At 43.3% G+C, this 21,851-nt stretch overlaps 3 protein-coding genes across 6 annotated transcripts in view; 2 read left to right on the plus strand and 1 right to left on the minus strand.

Moving 5' to 3' along the window:
- Positions 1–987, minus strand: part of TMC5 (transmembrane channel like 5) — a 33,604-nt gene extending 32,617 nt beyond the window's left edge. For all 4 annotated transcript variants that reach the window (XM_075515009.1, XM_075515006.1, XM_075515008.1 and 1 more), the window contains exon 1: positions 859–987. The gene's annotated coding sequence lies outside the window, so the exon portion shown is untranslated. The remainder of the gene's footprint in view (positions 1–858) is intronic.
- On the plus strand, positions 34–16,417 carry TMC7 (transmembrane channel like 7). The gene is made up of 16 exons (XM_075515012.1): positions 34–301; positions 561–813; positions 3,484–3,632; positions 3,982–4,149; positions 4,337–4,422; positions 4,958–5,103; positions 5,734–5,881; positions 7,345–7,515; positions 8,961–9,118; positions 10,048–10,165; positions 10,704–10,801; positions 11,094–11,277; positions 12,064–12,194; positions 12,462–12,617; positions 13,908–13,986; positions 15,165–16,417. Exons 1-16 carry the CDS (start codon positions 241–243, stop codon positions 15,222–15,224), a joined length of 2,166 nt encoding a protein of 721 aa, XP_075371127.1. The 5' UTR covers positions 34–240; the 3' UTR covers positions 15,225–16,417.
- Positions 16,418–16,793: 376 nt separating this feature from the next.
- Positions 16,794–21,530, plus strand: COQ7 (coenzyme Q7, hydroxylase). The gene is made up of 6 exons (XM_075515193.1): positions 16,794–16,901; positions 17,111–17,310; positions 17,731–17,845; positions 17,957–18,096; positions 20,211–20,279; positions 20,956–21,530. The coding sequence occupies exons 1-6, from the start codon at positions 16,826–16,828 to the stop codon at positions 21,031–21,033; spliced, it is 678 nt and encodes a 225-aa protein (XP_075371308.1). The 5' UTR covers positions 16,794–16,825; the 3' UTR covers positions 21,034–21,530.
- Positions 21,531–21,851: the final 321 nt, after the last annotated feature.

Raw genomic sequence — 21,851 nt, forward strand, 5'->3', positions numbered from 1 at the left:
CCGGAGGGGCCAGCGCGGCCCCGGCCGCCGCCCCGCCCCGGCCGCCGTCTGCGGGAGAGCGGCTGCCGGCGCCCCCTGCGGGCGAGGCGCCCCGGGGAAGGCGGCCCCAGCGGGGAGCCTCGCCCCCGCCCCGCCAGCGGCCCCGGCTCTCCGGCAACCGCCGCCCCACAGCTCCGCCGGCTCCGTAACGCCCGGAAACGGCAGCACCGGCGCGGAGCTGGGGCCTCCCCCACGCAAGACATGAGCGGGCTCGGGGCCGCCGCGGAGCCGCCGGGCTGGCGGCTGGGCAGCGGCAGCAGCGGTAAGGGCGCGGGGGAGGCAGGTGCCGAGCGCCGGGGGGCGCAGGGGGCACCCACGGGCGGGCGCCCGCCCGCGGCTCCGGCAGGTAGCGAGGGGGGGTGGGGAGGGAGGCGAGGGAGCGGCGCTGCCCCCGCCTCGCCTCCCGCAAGCGCTGCGGGGTCCCGGGGGGCGGCCGTGACGGGTCGCCTGCGGGGCTGCGGCCGGGTGCCACGTCGTGGCGAGCCCCGCTCCGCAGCCCCTGTGCTTCCTCCCTCTCGCAGAGGTCTTTCTTCCTGAGGAGACGCGCGCCGCCGCACCTGTGGATTTCCTGCAGGAGCTGCCCAGCTACCGGTCGGCGCTGAGGCGCCGCGCCGCCGCCGGGGGCGGCCAGGAGCGGCGGACGGCGCCGCGGGGCTCCGCGGGGCTCCGCGGGGCTGAGGCCTGGGGGCCGGAGCCAGAGCCAGAGGGAGGCGGGCCGGCTGGTCGCCCTGCGAGGGAATACCCCTTGAGTATCGCGGAGAAGAGGAGATTAAGGTTAATCTTTACGCGCTTCTTTCCTCTTTTTATAAACAAAGTTACCTTTTCCTGAACGCATCAGAGGTGCGACGGAAGGCTGAAGCAGAATTGGGTTCATCGGTGTGTTTCACCCTGTGGCATGTGGTTTTGACAAGAAGTTGCCCAGGTTCTCGTGCCAAACTGTGGCAGGCTCCCTGTGGCACCTCCGGCTGCAGGAGCGTGGCCGGGGGCTCTTGGGTGGCGTGAGGGAGAGGCTGACTGGAGCGAGGAATAGGTTGAATTGGAAGAAGAAATGAGTCAAAACTGAGAATTGCCTGCAGCAGCCAAACGCGTTTCTCCCTTGCTGCCTCTTTTTTTTTTTTTCCCCCCTCAGAGTTTTGTGCTTTTAAGGGTCACTGTCGGTTACCTGTCATCGGCAACCCCCTTCTGCTATGCGAGTGCTGCTGTTCTTGAGTCTTCTCAGCAGTTCTTGCAAAATACATTGTGCTCTCTCTGGTGTGGCTCAATACAGGTGGAAAGAAGCTTTCCAGGACCATTTCTTCTTTTTTTCCCTCCGTATCCCTTTTTAAATTGCTCTTTGCTGTGGGCTGTAAGCAGGTCCTGCCCCTCTGGTGGTAACCCCCAGCAGGGAGGGGATTACAGAGCATGCTTTGTCCCGCCTGTATTTCTCTGCTTGTTGTCTCATGTCTTACTGCTAGGCTGAAAGCTCCTTTGAGAAGAGAGGATACGGTATGTGTTTTTACATTGTTAGGGAATAGCTGCACCTTTAAATCAGGTACTTTGTAGTTGTGGTTATGAACCAGGAGAGAGGTGAAAGTACAATTAATGTCTGGTGCTCCACAGAGAACAAGAGCTACTCGCTTGCAAGGGCAGTGGGAAATGAGTTACAGCCTGACCCTGCAGTTAAGTTTAATCCTACAGCCTGTACACCAGGAACAGCAGAAGACCTAGGTCATGGTAAAGGAAATTGCTCAATATATTGAATTTTTATTTGAAGTTTGGTATCTAAAGCTCAGTTTTTCAAGAAAAAGGAACTGCAGTCCTACGGCCATGGTGCATGTTAGGAACGGAGTTGGGATGTCCCAAGCTTGTTTACACGTTTTAGCGCTGAGAGATTCTGGTGGGGCTTCTTGGCACTTACACGGATCAGTAATCTGTGCGTATTGTGCAGCAGCTTCCAACACAAAATGCCTCATATAAATGTCCTGAAAGCTGAACACTCAACTTTTGTAACACAGATGAATATGCAGCCCACGCCTCTATTTAAAATGCAGACCAAACACGGGCCAGATAGTTCTCCAGAGTGTCTGTTTAAAACACTACATGCTGCACTACATGCTGCAGCCTGTAGTTTCCACAAAATGAAATCTTTTGAGAGTAGCTGTATTTGCACTTAAAGACGAAGTCATCTGCTGCCTGTTTGATTGTTGCATATAGGGTTTAATTCGACTTCCTGCCAAAATGCTAATTTTGCTTTCAGCTGAGAAGGATACGGCAAGTTTGTCAGCATACAGCACACATAGCAGTGGCATGGTGTGGCGGTGAGTCACTTACACACTTAAGTAGGCTTGTCTACAAAGTATTTTAAAATTGAAACCTTTGTCTGCTACTCTAGCATGGTGTCCTCATGGGTACTTAACTGCTGCCCTTCTTCAGTGGCGTCAGAGGCTGGAACAGCATTTGCTGCATACAAGTCAATCTTCAGCCTATGTTTCTGGGGAGCTTTGTCTGTTTTTAAGGTTTCTAAAAAGAAAAAATGAAATGCAAACTCTGAGCCACTCAGAATTCTCCTTGTTGCTGTTGCTGACCATGCAGCAATTTTTAAAATGCAAATGTATGCATATAGTATGAAAATCTGTGAGAAGTAATTCAAAATTATAGACAGTTTGTGGCACATCCTCGGTGTTTGTTTGCAGCTTATTATTAGAACAATACACCCCCACACGTTGGCAAAGAAATATGTTCTCAAATTCATTGAGTTGGCACTTTGCAGCGAATTTTTCAAAATGCTATAAAAACTGAATAATGAAAAATGAATAATTTAATAACATTTGTTTTCTGTTATGTACTGGAATGGGATGTAAAAGTTAAAATTATAAAATCCAAATGGAATATTTAAGCCTCTTCATAGCTTTCTTTTTTTTACTTTTTTCCCCCTGCAGCTTGACATTTCATTCTGATTTTGAGATCTGTGAATTTTCTACAAAAAAAGAATAACTTTCTATTTTGAACAGCTGCATTTAGAACATTAAAAGAGGAAAGCTCAATATTTTAGAGAAATTTTTTAAGAGCCTCCTGGTGAAGATGCTCTGGTCAGAAGTTTTGAGGAAAGAATCTTCTCTTCCTTTTCCAGCCATTTGTAAATGTGAAATCATCGATAGCAACTTCCCTGAGATCCCACCAGGGAGTTCAGCCACATATTTTTTCTGTGTTGTGCTGCTGTCAGTTGCATATTCTTTTTCTCCAAGAGAGGCAAGTGTTTTCTGTGCAAGGACTTGCTATATTTGAATTAACTTGATGTCGCAGTTACCAGGAGAAACAGATGGGGACAACTAGCGTATGTTACTCCAGTTTTTAGCTCTGTGCTATCCCTCTGAAGGCTGCAAGAAGGCTCCATTGTGCTAGGCCCTGTTACATGTAGTGAAAAAGTATTTCTTGTGCTCAGTAACAGTATTTCTTGATCCTTAGGGACTGTCAGCAGGCTGATATAAAACGTTCATCTGGATGGAAACAGTGGAAAAGAAGTAGCAGTAAATCATTGAAGAAAGTCCTCAATGAAGTCAAGGAGTTGTTGTCTTACCTGGAGCTTTGGCGACATGATATTCACAGCATAGAAGGTATTTACTGTCTTATGTAATTTCTCCTCTTTCAAGTTGCTTCTGTTATTGGTAGTTTTAAGTGTGTGAGCATAGTTTCAGATATAACTATATGTGTTTAAGAAGTTACCTGCTTCCTTTACTATTGCTGATGTGGAATCCATGATGGGGTAGAAGGAAATATATTGGAGAAAATGATTAAAAAGTCACATTTCCATTTCAGTTATATTGCTAAAAGCCTGCAGTAGTTAAAACTAGCTTTAGTAATGTTTCGTCAGTTAACTCAATGTAACTGAAATGATAATCTGCTCATTCTGTATTTTCAATTATTTTATCGTCTTAATTATTGGCACATTTCTTTTATTCCCAGGGAAATTTGGTACTGGCATCCAGTCCTACTTCTCCTTCCTGCGTTTTCTGGTCCTGCTGAATTTTATAATTTTTATCCTGATGTTCAGCTTTGTTACCCTTCCCAGCATCATTTCTACATATGGAATATTCAACAGTAGCTTTGCTAAAACTCCTCCAGAGAACATAGGTAAACATCTTCTCTACATACTGCTGCTGTTTGTAAGATTCCCCCTTTCCATCAGCTTCTCCTCCACCTCCCAGCACAAAGAAATGCTTTTTTTCTAAGAATTTGCCATGTTTGAATTAACTCGATCTTGCAGTTTAACAGTCTTGCAGTTAAATTTGAGTGACTTTTCCTGCCTTTCTTTTGACAGAGCCTTACTGCACAGTTTATAAACCTAGTGGTAATAAGGGACTTGTTTACTTCTATACTTATCTCAAAGATTTGCTCAGTGGCACTGTAAGTAATTAGACTTTTTTTTAATTAACTTTCTGCGTCTCGTATAACGTAAAATGTGAAAACATTTTACTTGAGGAATGAAGCTTTGATATTTTTGAAAAATGCTAAGGCATATGCATCACTGGGGTAAAATTAGCCTTTATCCTTTATCTGTGAGAAGGGGAGTTTTCAAACTGACTTTTACTGAGCGTCCACAAGGCCTGGTTGGCCACGTGCTGCAGCCTGCGCCTCTCCTCCCCAGCTGCTAAACGTTACATGTTCTGGAGCACGCTGCCTATTGTGCTCTCTGTGTAGGGTCTCAGTGCCCTTCTCATAGAGCCCTTTGATTAGAGAGGGGAGGGATTTTAAGCACGTAGTGTCTGCATTACAGTTTGGTAGAGGCAGTGGCAGTGTTTAGAAGCTACAGACTGTTGTAGCTTGCTGGGGGCCCCAATAGTAATTTTAAATTTACAAAATTTGCTTAATACCAGGTTGGATTTAACTGGGCAGTTGCTGCTGCTGTTACAAATTCTATTTAAACTTTGTGTTTTCACAGGGGTTCCTTGAAGGGACAAGTTTGTTTTATGGCTATTACACAATAGATGCTGCATGGCTGAGTGTCCTGAGGTACAACTTGCCACTAGCGTATCTGCTGGCTACATTTGCCTACCTTGCATTAAGTCTCCTCTGGATAATAAAAAGGTAAAGTTGTTGGTATAGTTTATTTACTGCTACCTGTTGCACAGTTTACATTGCAGTCTTGCTTGTAGGGAACGTGCTGCATTCTAGAACTGGTTTATATGGCAATGGATAATCTTTTGCTTGAGGATGGAGTACCACAGTAGGCTTTGTTTGTCTTTGGGAAACTGAGCCAGCAAAATAAATAGAAATAAATAAATTTCAAGTATTAATTTTTCATATGTACGCATACATATAAATGAAAGACCCTCAACTATACAGTAATTGTTGTTGGAGGATTTTGTTTTGTGGGTTTTTTGGGGGGGAGGGGGTGCCATCTCAGTTTCCTGAGCCAGCTCTTTGCAGTGTCAGAGAAGCACTGGATGAGGTGGGAAGGCATGACTGTGGCTAAGTGCAGAGGCAAGTAACCTCTGTCAGTCATGGCTTCAGCTGACTGCGATTGCTGCAGAACCCCACACTGAAAGCTTCCTGGACACTTGCTGACATAAAGCAAATGTGGCTGTTTGCTCATGGGGGGGTGTCTGTCATTTAGTCTTTGATGAGTCAGGTTGCTTGAAGTGTGGTTTTTTGTTTCGTTTTCTGTGGATAAAATACATATTTTCATGAATGAAATAAAGTTGCATTTTTCTCTAGGTCTGTGGAAGGATTTAAGCAGAACTTGGTCCATCATGAAGATCAATTTCAGAGTTACTGTAACAAAGTCTTTGCAGGCTGGGACTTCTGCATTACAGATCCAAATGCAGCACGCCTAAAACATCGCAGCTTGCAATATGAGCTCCAAGTGAGTAACTTTCATTTTTCCATGATTACAGTTTCACATAGCTTAGATGGCTAAAAAAGAGAGGTGTATAATTCTGCAGATAATGGAATAAGGATAAGAAGTATTGAAGTAGTTTATATTTGGGTCAGGGCAACCCACATCCTCTTGCATGCTTTCTAGGTAGCTAGAATTGTGGTGTGAGAAGGATCAGCAATGAGGTTGACAGCCCTTCCCCCATCCACTGGGAACTGAAGCCAACCTCTTATCTGCCTCTTCCTCACACTCCAGTCCTGCTTCCTGTGTTAGTTTCTACATAATCCAACAGGAAAAGCTATCCCAGCTGTGGGCAAAACCCTTGTACTGTCAGGAATCATTTTGAGTATACTGGGCTATAAGTCTGCAATGTGGTAGGCAGTAGTTTGGGGAGGAAAAAAATTCAGATGGTACTCTTCATCCAAGTTGAGAGCATTGCTGCAGTAAGGAGATACTGAAAGTTTTTCACTAGGTGTCTGACACACATGCACGTACAACATGATGATGCAGCTAATAGATTTCCCAAATCATAAAGCTCTCTGAAAACAGTCTGAAAGGCTTTTCTGGTGAAACCAGTACCACCTTTTTGTTCTCTGCACACTGGAAGCAGAAATTTGTGTAGTGGAACAATTACCTTTAAAAAGATACTTCCACTTCAAACCACAAAGCAGTAATTACAGATTTCATAAATTACAGTGAGTTGCTTTCTGCTCTAGTAAAGTTCACAGTCATCTTTTTTCATCATATAACCAGAGCCTCTTTCATTTACCACGCTTTTGCCTCTAGAACTCACATCTTAGAAAAACCTGCCCCTTAATATTACTGTTTGATGGAAATAAGTCCTCAGAAAATACCCGAGTAATCTGTGGGTTTGCCCAGGTTAAACTGCCTTCACAGGCGATACTGTATTTTCGCAGCAGCTAAGTTGAGACATACCAAGTTTACATGACAAGCTGCTCAAGACTGTACTTCTTTCTCTCTGTGCCATTCCCAATTTTCCTTCACAAAGAGTAGGAGAAAGAAGTTTGAGCCATAGCAGTGAGGACTGGTTACTTTCCTGCAGAAGTAAGGAGATGTGTAGGCTGATTTACCCATTTCAGAGTTTAGTACCAAGCTATCTGAGATCAGTTTCTCACAATAAACAGGCAAGTTGTCTTTCTGTCCTCAAGGAGATATGTTGCTGATATAATAGAGATAAGAGAATGATGAGACACTTGTCTTTGGCTACAGGGCCCTCAGCCTGAGGAGACTGAGCACACTGGGGCTTCCACTCCTGCATGGTCCTGTTTGTGTCAGTGAAAAGGCACTGTCAGTTCAGTGTGCTTGGGCAGGCGGTGGAGTGACCCGCCTAGAACAGGCTACGGATTTGCACATCCCAGAGGTAGAAGGCAAGGTGTCAAGTGTTGTATGCTGCACCAGAAAACTACACATCCTTTTTCTTTTGTTTGTAGACAGACTTGGAGGAAGAAAGACTGAAGCAAAAAATAGCTGACAGGACAATGAAAGAAAAGCTACGCATCTACTCTCTGAGAATGTTTATAAATGTAATTGTCATTGCAGTTTTATCAGGATGTTTTTACTCTATTTATAGAGCAACTGTCTTCTCTCAAGAAAACTCCAATGTAAGTATCAGACACGACATTAGGACAGATTGAATTGGGGCTGGTGATTACAGCAAGAGGAACTATTGTGAAAGAGTCAAGTATCTTAATATAGCACCTTTCATACAAGGGATCTGAAAATGCTTTCTACAGACCTAGAATTTTTTTAGTAGAGGAGAGTGAAAAGGATCAAGAAGCGTGTGCAAAAAGACCCCCGTGGTGTCTCCCTTTGATACAGAGGCTCCAGTGTCCTCTGCCTTGGAGCTAATGCAGCTGAGAAGAAAAGCAGCCCTCACTTTCCTTCCCGTGTGACTGTTCTCACCTCGCTATGATCTGCTGGTACAAGCGCTTGTGTGGCTGGGCAGTGAACTGGCTCAGGGGACTGACCTGGTTAAAACAAACTTCACTGTGATCAGTTACTTACCAGGTTCACCGCTCAACTGCAAAAATGAACGGCAAGGGAAGGGGAGAGTAAAGATTATGATCTGTATTGTGGCTTGAGTTACAGCTGTGTGGGGAAACAGGAAGACTTTGAACACTGAGCGCTTTGCAGAAGAAAAGGTTCTTGCATCAGTAGTGGAAAGAATCAGGTTGGGTGGGGTTGTTCACCCCTGGCGGGACAGGCAGATGGGAAGAGCGGTTCAGAAGCAGAACAACAAGAGCAGACAACAGTTTCAACAGTTTCACAACAGTAATTGACTTCTCTGCAGGACCTCAGGGTTGAATTAGCCTGACATGAGTGGAGACCGCGCTTTTTCTCTCCCTGCGTTCATTGGTGATGTGATGGGCACTGGCTGTGTATGGGGAAAGTTGTGCTTGTGGGGGACCTAACTCTTAACTTCTGTAAACTGCCAGGATTGCAGAGAGAAGCAGGAAACAGGGACTAAAGAAGTGTTTGTGTCAGAGGTATTGTTTGAGGGCAGAGAAAGAGGATAGCACAACACTGAACAACTCATAACAGCCTCACTTGCTGTTGGCTTTACGTATTAGGGTCGATATCTTGACCTTGCCTAAATGAGTAGGTAGGGGGAGCTTGTTAAGATGGTAGGAAAGTCAGGGGAGCTGCTTGACACCAGGGCAAATAACTTGAAAAGCGTCTGCACTTTGGCATAGGTGTAAAAGCTGATAGCTGTAGTGCTGGGTTAGACAACATGGTCAGACGCAAGCCTTGGTGAGATGAGCCTCTTCAAACAGAAGCTTTGGGGAAGCACTAAAATACTCACATGTGGAGGTGGGGGGAGTTACTGGTGAAGGGAGCAGGAGAAAGCAAGGGTGTAGCAGCAAACTGCAGAGATAGATAGCAGTGGTCTGGCTTGTCATTCCAAATATAGGTGGAAGATGAAGACAGAGTAAAAGATGCTACCTGAATCCTGGACAAGAGAGCCTGGTGGGTAGCTGGAGAGGGCACGATGTAAGGAAGGTGTGTTTCTCTGAGTATTATCTTTCTCTCATCTCTTCTTGTACAGGACGTCAGCAATACAAACTTTCAGGCTAATCTCTTGGTGCAGTATTTGCCTTCCATGGTGATCACATTGGCCAACTTCATTGCACCTCAGATCTTCTCATTTCTGATCAGATTTGAAGATTATTCACCAGCCTTTGAAATAAGGCTGACACTCATGAGGTAAAGATGTTTTTACTGTGGTCTTGGATGTTTCAACAACTTGTTCTTGGTAGGTCATAAGTATTGTAAACATTGAAATACCAAGAAGCAGAGAGGTTAGACTGTCTGCACTGGAGGGCCTGGGCACTGGAAGCCAAGCAGGCATTGTTTGACTTATGTTTAGCTGGAAACTTTAATTTTAAATCTGGAAACAATCTCCTGTTTTGATGGCAGTACAGTGCAGTCATTTCAGCGTCCAAGTTTTTCTTTCAGTCCCATTTAGCTGTGCGATCTGGACATCTTCAACAACCTGAATAAATAGTCAGTAGAGAAGTTGTGGCTGCAGAGCTGTGGATTCACACCGCTTTGCATGCAGCAGTTCCTTGAATGAGCAAATGTGTGTGTACAGCAGTGACTGAAGCACGGCTTTGCCAAGGCAGAAGTTAAAAGTTTTGGGCTAAAAGGTAATTCAGTGTGAAAGCGTGAAGAACTGGCATTTGGCAGCTTAAGGCAGTAAGATCTGGGTTGAAGCATCTGAACTCTGCAAGCCCTTGTGCTTTGTATTATTTCCTATTTGGCTAAGTGCCTCTGAAGGTCTGAAGCCATGTGAGAGGGAAATGCTGCACACGGAGTTGTCACCTGGCTTCTCAAACTGTACTTGAGAGAATCGCTGCCCATTGGAGGGTCAAGGTCTGCAACTGGAATGACTGATCTATGAACAATACTGAGAAAAGAAACAAGGGATTGTAGCCTAAAGCAGGGAAGGTGAAAAGCAATTTAACTTACTACTAAGGAAAGAAATGTGTTTATTAAATAGCTGGTCATTCCATTAAAGCTCTGTACAACCCTTCTGTGTTTCGAGCCTTCCTTGGACTCCTGTGCAAGTTGAGCCAGGAGTTAGAATGGCTCTTTTTCGGCAGGGTTGGAATTGGGTTTTGCCTTTCTTCCAGGTGTGTCTTTGTGCGGTTGGCCAATATCGGTGTTCTCTTGTTCTCGCTGTGGAGTCAGATCTCCTACTGTGCCACCGACAAGTGTAAGGCCTGTGGATACAATTACGAACTCTATCCTGTAAGCAGATTTATCTTGGTTTCTAATCATCTGAACTTGTGAACAGAGATTTGTTTTCCATGAAACTTGCTTGTCTAGAGGTATTCAGAATCAGACCTAGAGTTGCCATTCATGTTATACCTAGTGCTGATTCTTACTGCTCACTGCAAACCAGTGCGGTTCTTACATATATCTTTTGTTTATCTAAAACTCTGATTAGAATTAGTCCAGTGACAGATTATCGTTTGGCATAGACTTTCTGACTACTGTGAGGATTGCCTGAGGTAGCTCTGCTTTGGAGACAATTGTGTTACTGCCTTTTGCTTCAATAAGACAAATGATCTTTCAAAAAAAAAAAAAAAAGCAACCAAAACCCAACAAAACAAACAAATAAAAAGCTTGGTATGGAAGCTCTGAAACACTTAAATATTTTAGAAATGGGAGTGAATACAATTTGAACTTTATGGTGTTAACTGAGAGTTTTGTTGCTGATTGCCAGATTTTTTTCACTTGTTATTTAGATTCCTAATCTTGTTTTTTTCCTGACTTGTTTTTATAGTGCTGGGAATCTGAAGTTGGGAAAGAAATGTATAAACTGATGATATTTGATTTTATTATAATTCTTGCTGTGACCCTCTTTGTAGATTTTCCTAGAAAGTAAGTATCTCTGCCTTTTGAGCATACTTTTGCAAATGACTTATGAAACCTGTTTCTTTTTCCTGTTTATTGATTCCCCATATTTCTAACCAGATTACGAGTTTTAAAATGAAACACAAACATATTTCTGGGAGATTTTTATACTTGAGTCTTTTTTTTTTTTTTTCTTCTTCTTCAGACATTTTTGTTATGTTGTCTAATGCTTAAATGCTAAATATCTGTGTGTTCCAAATGCAGAATTCAGCTAAGCCTGTAACTTCAATTTAGAACTAATGATGTTCTTCGGTTTTAGGTTGTTAGTTACTCATTGCTCTTGCAAGCCAGTTCAGTGGTGTGGATTGCAGGAATTTGGAATTTCTGACAATGTCCTGGAAATTGTTTATGGGCAGACTATCTGCTGGATTGGAACCTTCTTTTCACCTCTTCTCCCTGCAATAGCAACTGTAAAATACTTCATCATCTTTTACATTAAAAAGGTAATGAAGGTTTGTGGTAAACAAATAAAATTGAGCACATCTCTGTGGTTTTTGTAATGTAGATATGCAGTTGATTTAAAACAAACAAACAACCCACCCTAAAAAAAAGCACCCAAGGATGTGGTGTACTGGAAATGAGGTAATAGTATTCCATTTTCTGTAGGTTTTTTGCTTTTAAGGGAAAGTAGACTTTTGCTTTGAAATCAAGCAAAACAACATTTTAGTAATTGCCTCATCAATTATTTGTCTAATTTTTTTTTTTTTAAATAAAATCTTTTTATGTAGTAAAGCTAGTTACAAGCTGCTAAGCTGCTAAAAATTTGGAAGCAAAATGGATAATCCAAACTGGATTGGATGTTCAAGGTGTGGATATGGTTTCTGCATATCAGAAGCTTTGCTCTATGACCAGATGGCTCCTTCTCTGCAACAAATTCTTACTGATATTTTAGTTCTTACAAGGGGGGATGTATCCAGTAAAGGTTTGGCAGATCAAAGCTAAAGGCTGTGCCATGGGTCATACACCAAATGACTATGTCAGTTGACTCTGTGCAAGTGTATGAGGCCCTCTGGAACAAATTCTTACCCAAAATAGGAGACACTGACTTATAGTAGCATGTAAAGCGTTCTTGTCTTAGCCCTTTTCAGTCAATGTACATCAAAGGAAGGATGATTATGTGGTAGCTGGTAGCGTATTTGAGGATAGAAAATTCAGTTGGTGGGGAAAGTATACTTGGACGTATGTATATAGATGTACTGGTAACGGTCTTGCTCACTTTCCCTCTTCAGATCAGTTTGATACACACACGTAAAACTGCAGCTAGGCCTATCAGAGCATCGAGTTCCAATTTTTTCTTCTTGGTGGTACTGTTGATTGGGCTCGTCTTGGCTTTTATTCCCTTGGGAATCAGCATAGCACAGTAAGTGACAATTTAACTTCTATGAAGTTGACATTTGCTCTAAGGTTGTCAGTTCCTAAAAACAGACACGCAACTTCGGAATGATAAATTGGAATATAATATATTGTGTATAATAAATTGAATTATTACTTCATATAAATAAAAATTTCAGTTTTAAAGACAAAGGACACTTCTACCCCATTGGCAAAATGGTGGTAAGCTTGTGTTGGATTATTTTATCTTTACATTTTGATATAGCATCTCCTTTCTGTTCTGCTTCTTTGACAGTATCCCCTCCTCCAAGGCATGTGGGCCGTTCAGGAGTTTTAACACTTCATGGGCAGTTGTTCCAGCTACCGTACTTGGGTTTCCAACAGGTCTGCAGCAGGTCCTTCATGGCATCACATCAGAAGCCTTTGCAGTGCCTTTTTTTATGGTCATCTGGTGAGTACTGTGGAGACCTGATTCAGTCATGCAGCTGCATCGTTCATTTCCTTCCTTACTGAACTGATGCCAAACAACTGTTAGACCAGATTTTTCATCTGCAGTCAAAAGCATCAAAGCCCAAACCCTGGTTTAAAAAAAAAAAAAAACAGCAAAACAAACAAAAGCCCCAAACCAGTCATTTTGTAAGATAAAATTCAATATAGAATCACAGAATTTTTAGGGTTGGAGGTCACTTCTAGAGATCACCTTAATCCAACCCTCCTGTTCAAAGCAGGGTCAAATAGAGCAGGTGCTCACGAACCGTGTCCAGTTGGGTTTGATTGTCTCTGAAGACGGAGACTCCGCAACCTCTCTGGGCAACCTTCCAGTGTTTGGTCACTCTTGCAGTAAAAGGTTTGGGTTTTTTTTTCTTATGGTTAAATGGAATTTTTTTGCATTTCAGTTTAACCTGACTGTTTTCAGATCTTGGAGCCTTGTTACCTGATACTTTCTACGACTTCTATGCTTGAGAAACTATGCAGTTTATTTCAGACTCCACCCAGCCCTTTCTTCCATAACACACTTACGTGTTCTCCTGAACTGAACCTGTTTTGCATACACAGGAAATATAAAATCCTCTTTTTTTGGTTTGGTGGGTTTTTTTCTTTTTTTACTTTATCATAAAGCCTATGTAAGAGGTGGAGGATGACTTGCACTGCTACCCTACTACTTATTATTTGGAAAAGAAAATACAGGATTTGAATAGGCATTTGTGCCATTCTGGTTCTTGCTACTGCTCTTCATCATTTAATGCACTGTGGATAATCTGGGTCACAGATTACATCTGGAATATGTGTTATAAGAAATGGCTGCAATACTGATCTGTGGCTGCTTACCATAGTTACAAACCCCAGTGGGAGCAAAGAGTTACTCCAGTGAAACCTCATTAAACCTAATTTCTGAGGAGCAAAGCCCCTATACATACACTTAGAGCAGGGCAGGAACTGACAGTCTAGAGAGAGCTGTCAGAACACAACCTGTAACATCTGAACATGGCCATGCCTCTACATCCTCTAGCACTCTGTCCCTGCCTGCTGGCAGCACAAATACCTCAGCAGATGCTTTTAAGCAGAGCTATGTCCAACCTGCCCCAGCTGTATATTGATTTTTTTAATTTTTTTTTTCTCCAGCAGCTTCTCGTCTGAAGCAAATGCTCAAACTGACAATTTCTCTAGCCCATAACAGCCTTTTTCTGACTAATTCTGTTTTGCATGATGCTAACATACAATGTCGGTTTGTTGTTTGTAGCCTCATTATGTTCTATTTTATTGCCTTGGCTGGAGCACACAAACGAGTGGTTGAGCAGCTGAGGGAACAACTGGTTATGGTAAGATTTGACCCACTTGTCTGTACCCCTAAAGTTTTCTTTGTTGTGTCAGTGATCAGGCATGCAGAGGAACAACAGTGTTCATAGTCTTCTGGATGCTTGCTGTTTGCACAGGCAGTGAAGAACATTTTACAAATTACACAGGAAAAATAACTGAAGCACTATAGTGTTTCTCGGTCTAGTTGGTTTTCTTGGGTATCAGCTGCAACTGCAGCAAGGTCTGGTTATATCGGGCAACACACATGCATGAGGTATGCCTCTGAGAAGCGGTGTCCCTGTTCTCTATCCGTTGTCTCGCTTAAAACCACCCATCTGCATGGGTTTTTTTCTGCCAAACAAGAACCTGAATCTTGTGCTTCCTGTCCCCTCCACCATGTTACACAACCCCACCTCTATTTCCTTCTCTGCTCTCACAAACACGCACCCAACTCCCTACCCTTCCCTCCAGGTCTGTCTGTCTGTCTTCATCGTGTCTGGTTTTATTCCTGAGTGCAGGTCCCAGCACCGCTCGCAACAGGTACTCCAAGTGGGGCAAGTCGCCACTAACCAGTCCTTTGGAGAACCGTGCCAGTGCAGACATGCTTCTTTGTGGCCATCAGAACCTGCTGCTGTGTTTGACAGCGTTCGTATACTGTGGTCTGTCAAACTCTGCTCTAGTCAGAACCTAGCCTCACTAGTAAGACTTCTCAGTTTCTTAGGAAATAGCCCATTTCTTGGTATGTGCTTCTTTTAGAGATGGCATTTAACAACCCACCCTTAGAAAAACATTGTGTTGGAGAGAGATTTTTGAAGAGTAAGGAATTTAGGATCAAAAGCCTTACTGCTTTTCAAGGGTTCCCAAATCAGTTAGGAATTCTGAAAACCCTTGCGTGCTTTTTATTTTTGTTTGTTCACTGTTGTTAGGCCTCTTGGAAGTATGGTTTTAAGTTTTTAGGTGTGTGAGATGTTTTTACTAGGCTCAACACAGAACTGTTAATGTGTGACCTAACAGGAGATAAATGAAGTCAAGACTATTGTAAACTTAAAATTGTTCAGGCAGTTGAGAGTGTGCTGGGAGCCACTAATTAGAGTGCAATGTGGTGAGTGCACCTATTTATTTCTAATAAAGAAATGAGCTGTTCATGTAACTTGTACTACTTCCGTTCACCTAGAGCATACTTTTTATTCTGTCTTTCCAGGAGAGTCGTGACAAGCTGTTCCTAATCAGAAAGATAACAGAAGCTCAGAGGCATCCTTGAAAACCACAAAAAGCCAGAAGAACCTGACTTCCTAAAACTCCCGGAACCACTAGATAAGAGTAGAAGCACCTGCAGCAACTAAAAACTGAGCAGCCGACTGGCACCCTGGCACTGCGGTCTATGTAATGAATGCTTGTAGTCTTAGTATTGATGATGCTAGTGAGCCTTAGAGTTTCCGAGACTGGAAATTTGGCTAACGTATACTGTGTTAAACCTGTCCAAAAAATGGTATGGTAGGACACTTTATTGCTGCTACAATTTCAGGGTTGTTGGGGTTTGTTAAGTCCCTATTTTTCCAGGGGTTTTGGGTAAAATGTGATCAGAACTGAAACTCTGTTTAAGAACTTTGTACTGTTTTTTCCAGTTATGCTTCAAGAAGCGGGAGGGAGGGGAAAGGTATGGTTTTACGTGTTTCCAACTCACTTCTCTTTTAAACCAAAGCAAGAGAGAGACGTACGTCAGTTTATGTGTTTCCAACTCACTTCTCTTTTAAAACCACAGCAAGAGAGAGACGTACGTCAGTATTTTGAAATAGTGCACAGGAGAAGAAAATATGGCATGGGTTTGAAATCAGTTTTCTAAATATTTTTAGAGAAGAGACTTTGATATTTATTTTGCTCTGAAATAGCAAGTGCGGTTGAACACTGGATAACTTCACAAAATGGTTCAGAGAAAACAAGCTGATAAGAGCTCTGAATAAACACTAGGAGTAGGAAGAGACCACTGGTCAGGTCACCGAGCGGTGCGCGTCTGTCGCAGGGAAGGGCATTGCTCAGGTACCAGCCTCGCTGCTGTGGAGTAGCCTTTTTCTTTTTTTTTTTTTTTAAATATGTTAAGGCATTATTACTTGTGTTTTATTCTTGTACAAACGTCTTGAATACCATTCTCTTTGTTCTAAAATGTGAATATTTGAGAGTTAAGTTATAGTTTGGCAATGCAGCATTCAGCAACTCGCGTGTCAGTGCCCTTTCAATTCGTGTTCCTCGCTTAGGTGGGGCGGTGGAGCCGCGCGACTGGGCGGGAGCAGTGTGTGAGGGGACTGCTGCCTGTCCCCTTTAAATAAAGGTTGTGCTTAAGGATTTTCTGTACAGGAGTGTGTTTATGACTTGAAATTTGCCAGTAGCACACTGTTAGTTAATATGTGAGAAACTGTTCTTTTGATTGATGTTTTGGAATGTCTTCTGTCTTCATTTTAAAGAAATTAACATTCAATAAATGATTTTTATTTTTTTTTTTTAATATAAGGTCTGATGTTTTTAAAATTAGGTTGCCTCCGCCGGTGTGCAAGCGCCTTTCGGGGCCTCGGGTCGGGCCTCCCGCCCCTGGGGCCTCCCCTGCCTCAGCGCGGGCGCTGCCGCCGCTTCGCGCCGCCGCCGGGCGGAGCCTCCCGCCCCCTCACGCCTCGGGAGGTCGCCCCGTCCCCATGGCAGCCAGGGGACGCCGGCCCTGACTGACAGCTCCGCTCTCCAGTGCGGCGGCGATGGAGAGCCAATCGGGATCGCGATAGGGCGGGATGGGGGCGGGAGGCCGGCGCGGAGGCGGGCCGCGGTGATGACGTTGTGGCGGTGCGACGCGCCGGAGGAGGCGTCGGGGTCAGCGGGATGGGGGTGGCCGCCGCCGTGGCTCCGGCTGTGCGGCGCTGGCTGGGGCAGCGCCGGCCCCTCCGCTGTGGAGCGGGTAGGGGCTCGGCTCCCGCGCCTGCCCACCCCTCTCCTGTCGGGGCGCCGCCCTGAACGACGGCCGCGGGCCTCGCGCAGCCGCCCGGGCCCGCCTCACACTGCCCGCGGCCGCCTCAGGCCCGCCCGCCCCGCGGGTGGCAGCGCCCGCCCGCCTCGTACGGGGGCTGGGCGGCGGCAGAGCTCGCGTCAGCTTTGTCTCTCCGGCAGGTCTCCGGGGGAGATGGCCGTTGCCCGCCGGAGGGGTTTCCCTCAGGCGTTGCAGCACGCGGGTGACGCTGGAGGGCATCAACAAGCCCGTCATTGACCGCATCATCCGGGTGGACCATGCCGGGGAATACGGGGCGAATCGCATTTACGCGGGGCAAATGGCCGTCCTGGGTAGATCGAGTGCGGGACCGATTATCCAGGTGAGCGGACCTGAAGGCGGTGGCTGTGTTTCTGGTGGATTTGCATTTGATTAACAATGGGCGAATGAAGTTGTAAGATCATAGCTTTCGTAGTAAGGTAGCTGTCCATCTTCTTCTAACCACGTTTAAACGTGTTTATAAAGAGTGGTGGGATTACTTGGTGAGGGAGTTACCGATACTGCAGTTGCTGTAGTATTGTCACAAAGACTCTTATTTTGCAAATGTTTTTATGTTGCCTGTGTATAACTATCCTCATCTGCCCTTCTTTAACGTTTCCTCTTTGTGATGTGAATAGTGTTACCTCTGCAGTCAAAGTGTGAGTGGCCTGAGCTCGTCTGTTTTTCTTTGTGTTTGTTAGTTTTACTGTAAGTGTTTAATTTTTCTGGTTTTATACTTTACTGTGATCTGGTTCTTTTGCAGCAAATGTGGAATCAAGAAAAAGACCACCTGAAAAAGTTCAATGAACTAATGGTTGCATACAGAGTTCGACCTACTGTTTTATTGCCTTTTTGGAATGTAGCAGGTTTTGTTTTAGGTGAGTCTGTATTACTACTATTATTGTTGTTTTGTGAAGTCTTCAAATGTGTAGATTATTTGTATCGCTTCAGATTTCATTGCTTGTGTATGTTTGGTACCACAATCACAGGGGCTGGAACTGCTTTACTTGGGAAGAAAGGTGCAATGGCTTGCACAGTGGCAGTGGAAGAGAGTATTTCAGATCACTACAATAGCCAGATCCGAACTCTTGTGGAAGAAGATCCAGAAAAGTACAAAGAACTATTGCAGGTATTTAACTAAGACTTAAAAAGTGGTTTTCCGTATTAATTAAATTACCTAATGTGACTTTAGTCTTGTAAATTCTATGAGCATATTATTTTAAAATAGATCTCTCTTTGTTTTATCACTTAGCATGCTGGAGTCAACAGAAACTTTAAGTTTCTTTTAAGTAAAAGGATGTTTTTTCCTTCAGCAGCGTTAGATTGATCAAGCACCAAAATTAAAATGTATGTTGGCTTAGCTTTGGCATGCTTTCAGTAATTCAGCATTTCCCTTTTGATTGGGAGAAATATGCTTTAATTTTGATTACTTTTAAATGAAAGGAAGGGTTTAGAGGAGAAACAAAAGGAGAAAATACAATTGTGTAGTAACGTTTTGCTTATACTGGATATGATTATATAGTTAGAATAGAATAGAACAGAATATTTCAGTTGGAAGGAACCTACAACGATCATCTAGCCCAACTGTCTGGCCGCTTCAGGGCTGAGTAAAAGTTAAAGCATGTTATTAAGGGCATTGTCCAAATGCTTGTTAAACACCGACAGGCTTGGGGCATCGACCACCTCTCTAGGAAGCCTGTTCCAGTGTTTGACCACCCTCTCAGTAAAGAAATGCTTCCTAATGTCCAGTCTAAACCTCCCCTGGTGCAGCTTTGAACCATTTCCATGAGTCCTGTCACTGGATACCAGGGAGAAGAGATCAGCACCTCCCTCTCCGCTTCCCGTCCTCAGAAAGCTGTAGAGAGCAATGAGGTCGCCCCTCAGCCTCCTTTTCTCCAAACCAGACAAACGCGGTGTCCTCAGCCGTTCCTCATAGAACATTCCTCCCAGCCCTTTCACCAGCTTTGCTGCCCTCCTCTGGATGTGTTCAAGGACCTTCATGTCCTTCTTAAATGGTGGGGCCCAGAACTGCACACAGTACTCAAGCTGAGGCCGCACCAACGCTGAATACAGCAGGATAATCGCCTCTTTTGACCGGCTCGTTATGCTGGGTTTGATGCACCCCAGGATGCGGTTTGCCCTCTTGGCTGCCAGGGCACACTGCTGACTCGTATTGAGCCTGCTGTCAGCCAGCACCCCATTCAAGTTCTAGTTTTGAATACTGTTCAGAGCATGTAAGGAGCTAACGTTTGTTAGCTCTGCAAGAAAATTATTTCCCAAGTATTTTAGGCGTCAAATGGGGACACATTCCCGTAGGGTGCTTGTGAGAGGCTGACCTGTTTCCACATGCAGCACATCAAGCTCGTTTGTTCTCTGTTTGGTGGGAGCTTGCTTTAGGGTCTGCATGTTCATTTCCAATTTTGCTGACTATCAGTATGTTCAGTTGTGCTTAGTTTAACATGTAGCCAAGTCTGGTTACTCCAAATGTGTCGTCTTGTTACAGAAATAGTATCTGAAGTAACCCAGGTTTTGCTGACATGCACAAGGGAAATACTGAAAATAAAACTATAAACTGAGAGGGCACAAAATAAAGAGAAAAAGCTAAGCAGCGAGGTTATTCACGGTGTCAGTATGAGGAGGACTAGTGATGAAACCAAAAGTGATGCAAACCTGTTGGGTTGGGACAGTACTTGGGTGTCTGTAAGCTCTGAGCACTTTATTAAGCAATCCTACTTATGTGCGGGCATCTCAAGAGAAAATTCTTTAAACCTTTTTGTCCCAGTTGAAAAATTAGAAGAGAAAAATATTGTCCTTTAGAGTATGCTAGAATGGACGAAAGCCCTGTTGGCTTACAGGGAAACACACTTACTGACTACCTGGCAAGGCAGGGACCTTAATTTCCATATTTAAGTTGTCAGAATAACTTGTGAATAATGTGTGAAACTAATTAGTGTTACGAGTTATGACTACAGGTTACAGGTTTTCTTGAAACAGTGAAAAAGATAGTGAAACAGCAGCTTAGTTTTTAAAGACTTTTTTTGAGAATATTAAAAGAACTTTAGGTTTGGGGAACGCTGTAAATAATTGCCTTCTTGCTGAATTGGAGATTCAGGTCTTTGAGAAGCTTTTGGGAGACGTGGGCCTCAGATGGTGCATGCGATGGTCAACAGCATATAGTTTTGTATACTAGCTGCCTTGATTTCTCTGCAAAGTAGACTTGCTAATTAACTGCTGCTTTTAAAGATGATAAAGCAATTTCGGGATGATGAACGGGAGCACCATGACATTGGGCTTGAGCATGATGCAGAAGCGGTAAGTACAATGTTAACTAATTGGCACTGTTAGCAAGGATGTAGATGTGATATTCTTATCTTCCTTATCCAGTGACTGTGATGTAGTTCTTTATTTGAGAAATAGAAAAGAAGGTGCTTGATATTTCCCAAAGATAAATATAAGAAAACACTGCATATTAGAGCTTTCATTTTTCTAAAGCAGAATTGAATCCGTTGCAACTCATGTCAAGTGTTAAAGTGATTGTGTTTTCCTGAGAGGTGTCCTCTGCACAGTTTTTAATTTTATTTTAAGTTTAGATTAAATATTTTTGAAGATAAGGCTAATAAGTACTATCCATAAAGCTGGGAACTTGAGGCATCATCTTGGTAGACACACACAACCGTGTTACGAAGTGTGAAATACAAATTCTATGCTCCCTTGAATACCGGAATATGTGACTTCTCTCCTTTTTTGCTCTTGACTTACATTTGTGGAGAAATTGAAACATTCTGCAAAGTTTATAATTTTAAATTTAGTTTTCTCTAGGGTAGATTAGACTACAAATACAGGCATTTTTGGGTGGAGTTTTTTGGGTGTGTTTTTGCTTTGTTTTGTTTTGGGTTTTTTTAGGTAATGCTTACTATTCCTTACCACAATCTGGTTTAAACAAAGCACTTCATTAGATGTATTTAATCTCTTATTCTCTGTTTTACAGGCACCAGCTTATTCAGTTTTGAAGACTGCTATACAACTTGGATGCAAAGCTGCAATATTTTTATCAGAAAGAATTTAGTGATATTTTCTATAATGTTTGTAGCAATAAACTGTGACACAAAAGTGTATGGAAATTATTTTATTCAGCCTTTTAAAATTTTCTGCACTAAGCATCTGATTCAGCCATCCTTTGTCACATTGAGTACCCGTTCAAAAAGTATCTATATTAAAGTCAGTTGAGCTAAATGTGAATAAAGATGGCAGAATTGGGTCTGTATGAACTAAACCTTATTCAGAGACTGTTCACAAGGTGGCAGCAAAATATGTATGTATATACATGATTTATGTATATAATGTGTGTATACACACACACAAATGATAAATACATTCTCTGTTGCCTTGAAATTTATATGTATTTGAAATAAGCTGGAGCTCATCAGCTCATTTTAAAATGGTTAATACTGACTAAGTAGGATATTTGAGTTCTATTTTCAGTGTAAGTAAATGAAGTACTAGTAAGTATTTCTTTTCAGTCTGTCTTGAATAAAGATTGGTATTATAAGACTTTAATTTGAAGATTTGTTTGTGTTTTTTTGTGGGTTTGGTTTTTTCAGGCTCAACTCTGAATTCTTTATTTAAGTAGAATTTTTCTTACTTTGGGTTTTGTTGTTGTTGTTGTGGGTTTTTTTTGGGGGGTGTGTGTGTGTTTTTGTCCTGAATGTGTGTGTAAGGAATGGATCCCTGATATAAAGCAGGTGGAGAGAGCAACTTGGAGCACCTGTGGAATTGCATGTAATATTCTGTTAGAGCTTTCAAGTTTGTCTTACTTTGCTTCTAGTCTTGCAGCGGCCCTTGAATAGAGACACTCTTGCTTTCTCAGTGTTCAAACAATCTCCG

The sequence above is a fragment of the Mycteria americana genome, chromosome 12 (assembly GCF_035582795.1).
Source record: "Mycteria americana isolate JAX WOST 10 ecotype Jacksonville Zoo and Gardens chromosome 12, USCA_MyAme_1.0, whole genome shotgun sequence".
Taxonomy (NCBI): Eukaryota; Metazoa; Chordata; class Aves; order Ciconiiformes; family Ciconiidae; genus Mycteria; species Mycteria americana.

What these genes read in the sequence shown, in the direction of transcription:
- TMC7 (XM_075515012.1), top strand. Translation starts at nt 241, where the DNA reads ATGAGCGGGCTCGGGGCCGCCGCGGAGCCGCCGGGCTGGCGGCTGGGC. An exon ending in TTTGTAGATTTTCCTAGAAA is followed by an intron (nt 10,802 to 11,093) that starts GTAAGTATCTCT and finishes CTTCGGTTTTAG; the next exon opens with GTTGTTAGTTACTCATTGCT. An exon ending in TGAGGGAACAACTGGTTATG is followed by an intron (nt 13,987 to 15,164) that starts GTAAGATTTGAC and finishes CTGTCTTTCCAG; the next exon opens with GAGAGTCGTGACAAGCTGTT.
- COQ7 (XM_075515193.1), top strand. Translation starts at nt 16,826, where the DNA reads ATGGGGGTGGCCGCCGCCGTGGCTCCGGCTGTGCGGCGCTGGCTGGGG. An exon ending in GCCCCTCCGCTGTGGAGCGG is followed by an intron (nt 16,902 to 17,110) that starts GTAGGGGCTCGG and finishes TCTCTCCGGCAG; the next exon opens with GTCTCCGGGGGAGATGGCCG. An exon ending in TGTAGCAGGTTTTGTTTTAG is followed by an intron (nt 17,846 to 17,956) that starts GTGAGTCTGTAT and finishes CCACAATCACAG; the next exon opens with GGGCTGGAACTGCTTTACTT.